This window comes from Haemaphysalis longicornis, unplaced genomic scaffold (genome assembly GCF_048455015.1).
Source record: "Haemaphysalis longicornis isolate Haplotype H1 unplaced genomic scaffold, Haemaphysalis longicornis Haplotype H1 scaffold_2, whole genome shotgun sequence".
NCBI lineage: Eukaryota > Metazoa > Arthropoda > Arachnida > Ixodida > Ixodidae > Haemaphysalis > Haemaphysalis longicornis.
The window spans coordinates 269,815,276-269,828,768 of record NW_027526295.1 but is presented as its reverse complement, the minus strand read 5'-3'; the positions used below and the strand labels follow the sequence as shown (position 1 = coordinate 269,828,768).

General features: G+C 46.8%; 1 protein-coding gene across 2 annotated transcripts in view; it reads left to right on the top strand.

The window, feature by feature from the left end:
* The window catches only part of Sf3b1 (splicing factor 3b subunit 1), a 43,442-nt gene extending 30,379 nt beyond the window's left edge, over positions 1-13,063 (top strand). For both annotated transcript variants that reach the window (XM_077700636.1, XM_077700637.1), the window contains 3 exons: positions 6,902-7,128; positions 7,444-7,660; positions 12,148-13,063. In XM_077700636.1, the coding sequence (XP_077556762.1) occupies positions 6,902-7,128; positions 7,444-7,660; positions 12,148-12,306 (603 nt within the window). In that variant the 3' untranslated portion in view covers positions 12,307-13,063. The remainder of the gene's footprint in view (positions 1-6,901; positions 7,129-7,443; positions 7,661-12,147) is intronic.
* The last annotated feature ends 430 nt before the right edge of the window (positions 13,064-13,493 follow it).

The following is a 13,493-nucleotide window of genomic DNA, read 5'->3' as shown; positions in this document are numbered from 1 at the left end:
TGTGGCAGTTGTGGTGCTGCGGGAGAGCACTCGCCACAAAACTTCTAGTTTATTGTAACTATACCGTAGAGTACCGCGCATCTGGGCAGAGGCCGGCCGCGAGACGCGTTCGCCACCGTATTGAAAGAAGGCGAGGGAAAAGGTACTACAACTTTCGCGTCTGTCTATCGTAGCTGTTCATGATTGGACTTGCGCAAAACAAACGGGGACAAGGAAGGAACGACAAGGACGAGCGCACTCTAACAACTGGTTTAATTTCTTGGAAGAAAGACATATATACCCCACAGACCTGCGTACAACATCTCAGAAAGAGCTGCAAACTTTATGGCTGCTGCGTACTTGTGCTGAAAGGAATGTGGGTGTCCAGCTTTTGCAATAACAGAAAGGTCTCGGATTCGGTTCCAGCCTCCTTCCAGCCTATTGTAGCAGGGTTTTAATGCTGACCAGTGTGATGTGCTGTCCTCATGGCACCTGTGCTTCTCTCCCAATGGAGCTGATGAGTTTGTGCATGTGAAGGGAAGTTGGAGGTCGTCTGGCACGAGGCTGCGCCTTGACGACGTTTCTAGCCCTGTGTTACACAAGCAGGGAGGGCACTGGCACCCCCGACTACTCACAGCTGCTGGTGCAGTTTTCCCACGCCTGTTGAACAGGCTTTGGTTGCGGCGAGAAAATGGCCACAGCAGCTGGGCTACAGAAGGGGACCCAGTGTCTATCCGGCTTTACAAGCAAGGAAACCTTCCCGACAAAAAGCAGCCAGAGCTATCTGGGACGGCGCACCGCGTGCACCGATCCTCGTTCCCTCTGGTACATCCCCCCTCTCGCACAGCTCGAGGCAGTGGTGGAGAATGAAAAGGACCAGGGTGTAGAAAGGAAAATCTTGTGTTATGTGAGGTGTTTTACACTGCTTTTGTCCTTTCAGCTCCTCTTGCTCACTCAGAAACTGACAGTAATTGTTATAGCAGTCTGTTTGTAGAGTGTAGTCCAAAGTTCACCAAAAACTCGTCTGGTCTTGGCTTTGCTTGTAGAGGTTTGTGAGGCCCTTGCATTAAATCTGAAGTCCAAGTACAAAGCAATTTGTAGTTGTTTATACCTGTAGTAACACATTGGAAAAAAAATGGCCACGATGTGTATCGTCAGTTATGTTGCACCAGTGCATAATTGAAAACCATAGCCGTGACCTGATTGGCAGTTTGGTCATTGTCATTTGCACTTTGGTCATGTTTGGCCTGCTGTCATTGTCCTAGCAGACAGCCCAAAATGGGAATTGTTATGGGCAATTAGTGAAAGCATATGGAATTTGGCCAGTCGTCGCAGCCTTTTTGAGGTGGGAAACATTGCTGGCATTGCGTTGACGTGACGTCGTTCCTCCCTGACCGCAGGACATGGTGATGCTGAACGTTATTCCGTATGTACATGGCCTTTCGCACCGTCTAAAAAAGGTGGCAGAGAACTATGATGTGAAAGTGGTTTTCTCGGCAAAAAACAAAATAGGAAGTGTGAAGGAAAAGACAAATACAACCATGTATGCAATGTCAAACACAAGCTTCGATTTGTTGAATGTGTAAAAAACGTGGTTTATAGGATACCCTTGCTATGTGGGCACGTGTATGTTGGACAGACCGGAAGGTGCCTGAATATAAGATTAAGAGAACATGCTTCAAGTTTAAAAGGAAGGCCTTACACACACTTGGCCACGCATTGTAAAAAATGTAAAAGAAGTGATTGTGCACCTATCTTAGAGGAAACTTTGGGGTTGTTTTCGCATCCGAAACAAAATTCAAGAGAGATTGTGGAAGCGTTTTTAATCTCACAGCACAAAGACAAGTGCATCAGCCACCCTTCTGTGGCCTTGTTAGATAAGGAATTGACGCTGCTGTCGCCTTTTTTGTAAACGCCGATCTACTTATGTGATGTGTGTGCGCTGTAAAGCTTTTACTGAGATTTGGGTACGCAGGTCTGTGGGGTATATATGTCTTTCTTCCAAGAAATTAAACCAGTTGTTAGAGTGCGCTCGTCCTTGTCGTTCCTTCCTCGTCCCCGTTTGTTTTGCGCAAGTCCAATCATGGATCGTTTCCAACTAGGCCGGCTTGCTGTGATGCTTCAATTCATATCGTAGCTGACGTTCCACGCATAGTTTTGGCACGAAGCGTTGACGCGAGTACTTCGAGAGTGTCTGCGTTAATGCGGCTTGTTGTCAACTTGAAATTTGTAGCAACGCCGGCCACTTCGGATCGCCAACTGCCAATGGAGATCGGTTGGTTCGGTGGAAGGGGGGCATGCGCGCCAAGGCGGCGACGCCAATCGAGGTGGCCGTGGCCGTGTGTGCGGAAATCTGTTGCGAGCGACCTCCGCAAGGATCGCTAGCTACCACCACTGAAAACTGGTTTTTCATGATTGTGGCAGGCAGGCATATTGCTAGGAGTCGTTGTTTAGAGCACGACCGGATTTAAAGAAAGTGCGAGCGCATTTTGTACGTTAGGCCTATGCCACCTGCCTAGGCGTCAGTTGCATGTTTTCCAGAGTTCAGTTGTAAGCACGGTGGAGGAATATGTTGTAAGGCAGATGGCACTGTCAAAAGCAAAGGAGAAGTACTTGCAAGTATTTCTGGACTCATACACAGCTGAAATTCCGTGCTTTGTGACCTCACAGAAAGAACAAAGCAGCTCAAAATAAACATCCTTACCCCTTTCGGATGTCAGTTTCCAGTCTCAGTAATTTGCAAAAAAAAAAAAAAAAATCTCCCCCCATTCTTCTCCCCTTCCCCCCCCTCCCCCACTGTGATCTCCCGAATTTTCATGTTGCTAGGTTGGCAGGTATGCTGATAGCTGTTGTTATGCTTATTTTATTGTAAAATAAATGTTCAAGTTCAAACGCAGCCCCAGTAAGTTGAAGCGGAAGCAAGAGGACTTTGTTGCATTGACTTCTATGGAGAACTGATGGGGAATTGGAAATACTTCGTTGAAGCAGAGTTCGTTGTAGCAGGGTTCAACTGTACATCAATGCTGTACACCAAGTTCTGGATTTTTGCGGGCCCACCAACCTCGCGGCCCTGACAGTTGTGCCACTCCACAAGGCCACTCAAGAGTCAGTCGGTCTCCCTAAAATAGGCATCCAAGCATGCTTGTTTTTGTTCTCACACCAAATCCTTATCACTGCAGTGGTTGAAAACAAGAAAAAAAAAATTAAGCGCGCTCTTGAGAAGCAGCGTGTGTCGCTCCACAGCGCTAATTTAAACGAGGGCCAGGCTATCTTGAAGGTGATGAGGTGATACGGTTTTGGCAAAATATCCCCGCTTCACGTTGTCCAGACCCTACGTATGAAAGTAATACTGCAGTCGTCAGACAATAGGCATGTTTTGATTATAAATACATCGCGAAGGCAAAAATGATCCTTCTCTGGCAGCACCTGTCGAAGTCTGAGGCTGTTGAACGGAAGAGTCTTCATCAGAACTAAAATCTGAAGAATCCACATCATTGCTGGAGTCATCACTGCTGCTGGGGAAAAAAATCAGCAGCAGCAGTGGCAGAAGTCCCTGAAACTGCTGTGAGCCTTTGCAAAACGCACACAGTGAACCAGACGCCATTTTCACTCAACTAGCTGCTACCTTGGGTTCAAATTTCACTCGCGACACCGTCTAACCACCCAAAATGTAAACAAACGGCAACAAAACTGAAAAAGGGGTTTCCAATGAACACAACTGATGACGTCAAGCACCGTTTTTAGTTTTTGCAGGAGGTTTGAAAATCATTCTTCACCTGTGAACAACGGCCGTGAACGCCGTTCACCCGTGAACAGTGTCTTCCACTAGCGGACGCACTTCTGCAGCACACTATAGGATCTTGTTAGCTGATCGGACTTGTCCGCCCTAGCATCCCTGAGTTGTACTCATCAATGAGCTTCGGTTTTGTGATTGAAATTTGCCATCCTTTTTCTTTCTCCTTTTCGTGGTCACATGCTGGTTGGCCGTATGCATAGTGCTTACTATGCTGACAACACGACGGTCCTTACATTGTAGGTACAGAACACCGTTGTCCCGCGGCCAGCGCACCTCCCCTCTCTCCGGGGTGTTAGAACCCATAACTTGAAACCCCATTTTGTACCTTGTCTCTAATGTACTGGCGTATTCCTGAGTGGCCTTTGGATTTTACCATTTGCTCATCGACTGAAAGTTCCCAGTTTGTCTGGAAAAAAATTGCGGAGCAATCATTGATGTGCTGAAGGAACCAGGAAATTTTGTCCAACTTTTCTCCACCACCTGAAGCGTCAGTCTTGGGGTTCCAAGATGTGCAGCATGCCCAAGAGTGCCCAGAAACACATTCTAGGTGTAATTTTAGGTGAAATGAGACCAGACAACAAGCTTGAGCCAGTCCAGTACAGATGAAGTCTGGGAACGTCTACTACAAACTTCAGCATCTTTGCTGGAGTAACGTCCATGAGCCAACAGGCTCGCTGTAGCAATGTTTTTCTAGTATCATCCAGGCGTGCTTGTCGGTGTTCAAGCAGATCAATTCGATCACTTGCGTTGTGAAGGAAAGCTTGAAAATATCTGACTCTGGAAGCGGCGCGCGGTGTTGCGAAGCTCAAGGCCGAAGTGGATACCCAGCTCTCTGCTCGGGTGAAACTCCAATCTACGTTGTCGAGGCGGCAGCAAGTCTTGGCCAAAGGATGTGGAAACACTACAGATAAGATGGAACCATGCGCGACACTGATAAACCTCCCGAATCGGCTGCAAAGCACTCAAAACAAACCGACTACAAAAACAAAAACAAACCTCTCACTTACCTGTTGGTGGCCGCTGACGTTCCATGCTGGCTGTCGTCATCGTCACTTTCAGAACTGAAGTCTGACAGCTCTAAATTAGCTGCAGACTCACTGCTGCTTGTGAAGTTGCAAAAATCCGTGGAAGATTCAGCAGAATAGCACGATTGGCTGTCTTTGGCGACGTGCATCGAGCTTGCGAGCACAGCCATCTTTTGCGGCAACTACGCCTTTTGCTTCTCCCGGCGGGCTTTGAAAACCGCCACCTGGCTCAAAAAACATGAACTACAGTAAAGCCTCATTACATGAGACACGCAAGGGAACCAAAAAACGTGTCTCTTGTAACCAAGGTCTTTTGTATGCAATGTTGCTAACATGGCAAACATAGGAAAACCAACAAAACCGCTTTCATTCAAATGTCTCTTATAACCAAGTGTCTCTTGTAACAGTCTCTCTTGTAGCAGTGTCTCTTGTAACGAGGTCTTACTGTATACAGCTAATGAAAGCTTATTTCTCCTGCAACATGGCAGATGGCGCTAAACGTTTCAAAAAGCTCGGCGCGACTTTCAGATCGGTGTTTGAAATTTCACACGTGGTAACACAGAGTTAAAGGAGCCATGAAGACAAAATAAAAGTTTGTTTTATTCGAAAGATTTCGTGTTTTATAGTGCCCCCAGCACTTGTCCGGATACAAGCGATGCTTTATTCACTGAGAATTTAATCAATTTAAGTTAAAATTTTGATTTTCCCGCTGAATCGTGTGTTTTCGTGGTCTGCAATGACATCACAGGAACCGACCGCTCTGCAGCCTAGGGTGCCTTTATTCACGTGTCCGGCGTAGAGTGGAGACACGTATACACTGGCGCCACCATTTTTGGTCACTTGCTCACCACCGAAGCAAGTCATTGTATCAAAACCACGCTAAAATTATAGCCACAACGCAGTTTACTGGCGAAGTTTGAATAATCTTACCTGTTTCGCATTGCTGTGTCTCGTGGGAAACGAAAAAAAACGCGTTGAATACATTGACCCAATTGCGGCGGCACGGGACCATTCAAAGGGTGTCTCCATCCTGTATGGCGATGCTGGCATTGAGGTACCCTACGGCAGCGTTCGCGCGTTTGTTTATGTTACTGAACCTAGATGGTGCCACCATACCTGGCAAGCCGTATTTAAATCTGGCCTGTTTTTGTTCTGGGAGAAAATAATCGCCTCGTGAAACATAGTGCTCGCTCGACAAATATGGTCACGTAAGACACCATTGCTTGTGTCAATCAGCCAGTGTCGTCTGAAGCAACCCCAAAGCCCCGCAGTGCTGTGCAGCTAAACCAAGCATAGTGCGCGCAGCACCCACAGCAGAATGCATCAGTACTTCTATGTTTAGTGTGCTTTCGTAACTTCCACTGCTTGTCCCACCATTCTTATTGCTTTAAAAAGAATATGCCCTAAATTTAAGCACAAATAGCTCGTTCTGCAAGATTATAAGCTCAGCCTAATTTGCGTTTGCTTTTGCCGGCCTCCGCCAACTGCGCAAATCAGGCTGGTATGACATCATAGGTTCTATTGCGGGAAATGAGCGAGTGGATCGCATGGCCATTCCCTTTTTTTCTAATTATATAGCTTATTCTTGCGAAGTTTACGTTGAAACTGGTGTGAGTATGATTCTAACGAGGCCGTCTTTCGATTGAACCAAACTTCTGTTTTGTCTTCATGGCTCCTTAAAGGCCAACAAGTCTGCAGAATGACTTGAATTCTTCGGCGGTTTCATCCTCCTGCGATGCTATGAAGCACATCACAAAATCACATGCGTGTATCATCTTCCCCTGGCTGTGCTCCTGTTTTATGACACCCTCTTCATCTTTTCAGTCCCGTTATTATTACTAATCATTCACTTCAGCCTACACTTGTGTTTTCATTGTCTTCACATGAATATATGCGAAGTGCAAGTAACTGTCTTGTTGCTAAGCTTGGAGGTTTAGCCATCTATATTGTATGGGGTCTTACATTTTTTGTTTCAACTATGGTAACTTTTACCTCACACAATGTCCATCCTTCGAAGACGGAAACCAAACTTCGCGTCTTCTGGTTTTTGTTGCTGACGGCGTGGCTGAGCAGTCCCTTGCCTTCTCTTGTGCTGCTGCAGGAGCGGCAGAACCGGGTGTGCACCACGGTGGCCATTGCCATTGTGGCGGAGACGTGCTCCCCGTTCACAGTGCTGCCGGCGCTGATGAACGAGTACCGAGTACCCGAGCTGAACGTGCAGAACGGGGTGCTCAAGTCCCTCTCCTTCCTGTTTGAGTACATTGGCGAGATGGGACGGGACTACATCTACGCAGTCACCCCGCTGCTCGAGGACGCCCTCATGGACCGGTAAGGGGCTTGTGGATTCTTTGTGGGGAGGGAACCCGGGCGCTTGCTGCAGGGCTCAACTTGCAAGTGCTGCTTTTAACCTTTGTCAGAAAAACCGCCATCATATCCAGGAACAGAGCTCCTGACATTGGTCTCAGTAATGCAATGCCTCAGCAAGTGTGGTGGGTTGCAGGAGCATAGCAATTTTCGATATCTTTCCATAATTTCATGGCATTCGGTTATTCAGATTGGTCAAAAAATGAGGTAGTCTTGAAACGCGGTAGAAGCAGAGGCTGTCTGTGTGGTGGTCCTAAAAGAGCTCTGTGCCCCCGTCAGGGACCTGGTCCACCGGCAGACGGCGTGTGCGGCCATCCAGCACATGTCGCTGGGCGTGTACGGCTTCGGCTGCGAGGATGCCCTGGTGCACCTGCTGAACTACGTGTGGCCCAACATCTTCGAGACCTCCCCGCATCTGGTGCAGGCCTTCATGGGGGCCGTCGAGGGCCTGCGTCTCGCCCTGGGACCCATCAAGATCCTCCAGTACTGCCTGCAGGTACGGCTCTCTCTCTGTCAAGCCTAAAAATTTGTGCCGGTCTCCTGAAGAGCAAAATGTAAAATTAGCAAACTGCTCTATGGGTCAGGTGATGGCGAACATCGCTGCTCATATGCAATGCTGCAAGCACCTGCCCCAGTCATTTCAGCGGGAGAGTTGTGTTACGTGCAGGGGTGAGACAGCTGCGCATATTGCGCAGTTTTGATACAAATTTGTTTTCCTGCGCCAGGCTGCTCCAAAAGCTTGAAAATTGCAAAAATTGCGCCAAACTGCTCCAAACAGTCTGACAGCCAATGATTTTAATGCTCCCGTCAGTCTCAGTGGGAAAAAATGCTTACTGACGGCATAATTTTCCAGCACCCCCAAGGTGATTTTGTTTGTAAAGGTTTAGTTGATTGATCATTCAATAAAAGACCCGCATAAAATTGCCTCCGAGATAGTTTTTTTCGAAAGTCATGTCAGGTTGCACATGTTGCATTCTGTGAGTTTTAAAGTTTCCCTATCGAAAACCATTCCAAAGTCCTGTAGAAAAAATGCTTATGTGTACTGAGGCGACAAACTACTTGTGCGAGTTGACGAAAAAACGACAATTTTCGGAGCGCCCTATCTCCGGAACGAATCAGCGGGTGCCGCCATCTTGGTGTGGTGAAGATTGGAAAACATGGCCGCCGGGCGAAGCAGTTGCTCAGGCAGAGTGCTCTTCGCCCATTTGTGCCGTAGTTTTGGTTATGGGGGTGACTGGGTTTACATTTAGTCGTTTGATCTGTTGCGGGAAGTTGCGTGACTCGAAAGACGGGAGTTCATCAAAAACGACGTGGTGCCGGCGAATTCGCCGTGTTTCGGCTTGAGTGTGAGGCGCGGTGCGTGCTTGAAGTGAAATTTTGGACTCGTTGTGGTGCAATAAAACGCTGAATTATTGCTGCCTCTGACAGCAAGCTTGCGAGTGGTGGGAATTGGACGATAGACACTGCAGAAGTGGCGGCGCGGGCTACATCGCAGCAAAATATTCAAGAAGTGTCTGAGGACGGGCTTATTATTGCACGTTAGTAATAATGGTTCATCTATCTGAAGTGAAATTTGGAGCCAAGGGGGATGTGGGTCAACATACGAATGTCACTCAAATTACGATCGTTGTGAACGTGTACCTTGGGGATTACAATAGGGGGGGGGGGGTTGCGACGACTGTCACCTCGCTTTGCGCAACTTTTGCCGTTGCTCTACACTTTTGCATAAAGCCCAGTCTGGGATTGCAAAAGTAATAATTTAGGCATTCACGTGATAATAAAAATGCCTTAGAGCTGCTTAGTTTTTCAATTCAATATTCTCAACGGCGCTCCACGCTATCTATGCATAGAGCCTAGAAATTTAAAAGTGGTTTGTATAAATGTAGTGCAGTTCGTAGCTTGTGATACTCTGATAGAAAAAACTTTTTTGATAGCTGTTTCAGTGTTATGTACGTTCAAAACCGATTTAATAGGTGCAGTTCCCACCTCCCTCCCCCCTGATTTGCCAAAAATTTGGTTTTTAGGCTCCTAAGGTGATATAATAAATGTCGTCCTTCCGCTCCAAATCAAGGTTCTCCTGCTCCAAAATCGAGATTTTGCTGCTCCAGAAACTGCTCCCAAATCTGGTTAAGCTGTCTCACCCCTGTACGTGCCTGGCAAATGGCACTAATTCTACTTTTACAAATGACGGTGTAAACCAGAAGTGGGTATCATCTTCATTGATGGCAGATCATCACTGATCGTCATCCTGAGCCAGCACAGCGATGCTTTCTACACTGCTGTGACATGGACGCAGGGAGAAAGACATGTTTTTGCATAGATTTTCATACTAATATATACGAAAGGGAAATCTGTAGCTATTTTTCTGGCGAGCCAAGCTTCAGCAAGCGTGCTGCCACGTACCGGAGGAGGCATTCTACTTGTCCTTGGCATGGCTTATGAACAAGCTGAGAAGTTGTCTGTGGCTGCAAAGAAGCGAGTATTATTCTAAAGGATCGTTTAAAACTTTTTTTATTAAAAAGTATGTTTAGACTCCAATAGGTGAAAAAAGTCAACATTTTTTTTCTGCATAGTGCAGTCTACGCCCGTTGCAACGGACCCTCCTTATCCGGAAAAAAACGTCCGCTGTAGCCGAAGTATGCAGTATCCGACGGGGGGTACGAGCCCTAAAGTGGGTACTTTGACCGATATTGCATATACATAGTGCATACACTTTGTTCTTTCTACACGCCTGCAGCACCTCTGCACAGTGTTTGCGCCAGGAGTTAAGAATAGCGTAAACACCGTTTCCAATGCTTAGCACCGGCACTTGGAAAAGGCCTAGTGCATGCAGTCAAGCGTGTAAAGACGCATGATAAGCTGAGCAAATAAAGCAAGAATATAACTAGGCGCAATTATTAACCAGCTATAAAACATCAGTCGTGGCCATCAGAATTAGCTGTGCTCTTTTAAATCCCTTCACAACGAGGCAGGTTTTCCCGAAACCGTCCGTCAAACAAATCGGATCGCTTCCTGACGTTCCGCCAAGGCAGCTTCCACATTTCTAACGATTTTAGTCTGGTCATTGAAACAGCTGTTATGAAATAACCTGATGACGGACAGACGGACAGATGTAAGACCAGCTGGACTGCGCACGGTTACCGGCAGATTGCACACAATGCAACTCCCCCACTTGAACCATTTCTTACCTTTTTCACCGAACGGAATGGGAACGATGCATGTGTGGGGATAATAAAAGCCGAACTCCACTTCACCCGAGTATTTTATTACATAGAAAAACTGACGAGGGCAGACACGCCTCTGGGTGCACCACTATGCGTATTATCGGTGTATTATTGTGTTTATCGGTAGCAGCCTTGTTCTTGACGGTAAAGCAAACCGTCTGCTTAGACAGGCCTGTACTTCTGGCGATGTCGGGCTGTTCTTGCCCATGTTCGACAGTGTTAATTACGCTTGATTTATCCGACTGTAAAATCAGCTACTCTGCCGCTCGTGCTGCTGGTCGCACAAAAAAAAAAAAAAAAGCCACTGGCACTGGCTTGGCTTAGCTGCACCAACGACCCGACTGCTAGCAATGTTGCCAGACATAGCAGTTTTCTTGCCAAACTTCAATCAATCAATCAATCGGTTACAGAGTACAGGGAACAGTATATTTGTCACACATGAAAGGGACAAGGTTCGCAAAAAGGCAATTTAATGCTTGACAAAGTGCCGCAACCTGTCCCAGTCAATAAAGCACACAAGGAGCATGTTTGAGACGTAAAAAAAAAAGTTAAAATCATCTGGCGTCACTACTTACTAAAAGTGACACATCCGTACACATCTATTTTTAAAGTCAACCAAAGTTAAATTCATCTGTCTCCACAACTTACTAAAAGGGACACATCCATACACGTCTATTTTTAAAGTCAGCCTGAGGGATGCGAACTAAAATGAAATTGGCAAAAAAACAAGAAAAAAAGAAAAAGAAAAACAACTAAACAAAGAAAAGGCATATCAGGTGCCGGCCTTGCGGAAGTCCGCTATAGACATTCAGTCGAAACAATTTTCGCCTAAAATTTAGTCTGTTGTAGCCGATAGTCTGCTCTAGCCGGGTCCGTTATGAGCGGAGTGGGCTCCATTTAAAATGCATGGGGACCAGACAAACCAACAGAAATGGTCTGTTGTAACCAAAAGTCCGCTGTAATGTGCGTAGACTGTAGTATGGTGTACTGAATGGGCAACCAGCGCCTGCCTGATGCTGTCGAGGTTCAGGGCACGCTGCAGCACGAGGTCAGGGGGTGACGAGATGCGGATCTGCAGCGCGTCAAATGCGTTTCGTGGGTAGTGATATAACGCTTGGCTTCTCTGCAAGCTCTTTGTCACTGCTTGCCTGATCATTTGTGGCGTCCCTCTTCTCGGCGATGGCCTTTGCGATGCTGGCAGTTGTCGGTCAAGTTGTAGCAAACCAGGACCTGGTTGTCCACCACGTCCTGGACATAATCGTCGGCCATCACAACGCACGCTGTACAGGATAATTGATTCCTGCAGCTCGTTATTCCTGCTGGCATATTTGTTATCAAACAGTTAAGCGTTTGGTAACGCAAGCTCGCTGTAGTGGCGTTCACAATACATGGAAAACGTGGAAATCTGGCCAGGCGTTGTGGCATGCTTCGTTGTGGCAGCGTTTGACTGTATGGCACTCTATGGTTCTTGATACACGATTACTCCATTAGTACTTATGGCATTAACAGGATTTGTGAGGGAAGGTATTGCTTGCACTGTGCCATTTTGGGACCAAAAGTTCTCCACTCTGTCAACTGAGGGTGCTTTAGGATCATTTGTCAAACCTCCAAGAAACTGCTGTTTTTCTTTTTTAAGTTCAATTGCCAATGTTCAGATCATTGTGGTTTTTATTTTTGCAGTCGTGTACATTACGCTGAAAATGAGCAGTGCGGGCAGAAGCAGCAGCAGTACTAACTGAGCTTACCTTGAATATTGCAGGGGCTGTTCCATCCTGCGAGGAAAGTGCGTGACGTCTACTGGAAAATCTACAACAGCTTGTACATTGGTGGGCAAGATGCCCTGGTGGCCGGTTACGCGAGAGTAGCAGACGATGGCCGCAACAACTACATACGCCACGAGCTGGACTACATCTTGTGAAGCGCGCCGCTTCCTCTGCCTTTTCCGTTCTGTTCCTGTCCTCAGTGTTGTTGCCTGTTTCTGTTGTGCCCCCCCATCTCTTCGCCCCCATTTGCTGTGAAATAAAATGAATGTCCTGCCCCCCACATGAAGGCGCACTTGGTGAATGCAGAAGGTTGGGATTGGCTTCTTTTGATAAGTCACGTATCCTCTTACACAGGCATCACAAGGGCACAGCCTTTTCAGTAGTATCAATTTTATCCACAATATGGTGTTGCACTGCAGTGTAAGTCTGAGTTATGTGGCAATTCTAGAGTGCAGCCAATACACGTGAGCATTTGGCTTGGGTGCGCCAACCACTCTGCATTGCCAAAAGTAGTCTCTCAAGGAGCTTCTAGGACAAAGTGGAAATTTGGTTTCCCGCACTTAATGGTTTCACCAAACTAACATATTGCAGGGCAAACTTAGGAGACTGCCAACTAGATATGAGATTTTAAAAATTGGTAGAGTTGGTTCAATTTTGCTTGACTGTGTCTTAATGACATTTTAATATAAAGTCCACCTGTCTGTAAAACATTACCAAAAACTATGTTAGTGTGGCCATCAGTTTTCCTGAAAACGTACCGCATATGAGCTTGTAGGAACTTGGGGGAAAGAATTCTAGAGGCTTTCTGCCTGTGTCATCAAGCACCATCATTGTGAGATTGTGTCTATGTTTTGGGTCCTCTGTAAAAAAAGGTGCGCGAGTTTTGCCCAATAAATCTTTCAACAACAACAACCACTGCGGCGCAGCTCTTGTACTATGGGGGCTGGAGCACGAGCTGTCGCCTTCGTGACCACGCTACTACAACCGGCCCCCCCTTGCGGCTTCAAACTTAAGACTCCGAGTTCTCCGACAGGCCGCAACGCGGAGCCTCCATGCATACGGTGCGAAAGTGCTAAATATGTGTGCCGCTTAGCTGTGGTGAAATACCCTCAAAGTACTCCATCACAGACAAACTAAAAGTGGCACTCCCCATCAACCGGTCAAGTCTTAATGAATGAAAAAGATGGCTACTCGTCCCCCACTTAGGCCAAGCCTCCATCCTTGCGTTTATAAAGTTACTTCATGAATTCATTTATTACAGGATGACTGTTTGACCCACTAGAGGGAAAGGGGTTTGAGAAGGAAAAGAAAATGTTTATGCACATAGCATTACTTGCTGCAT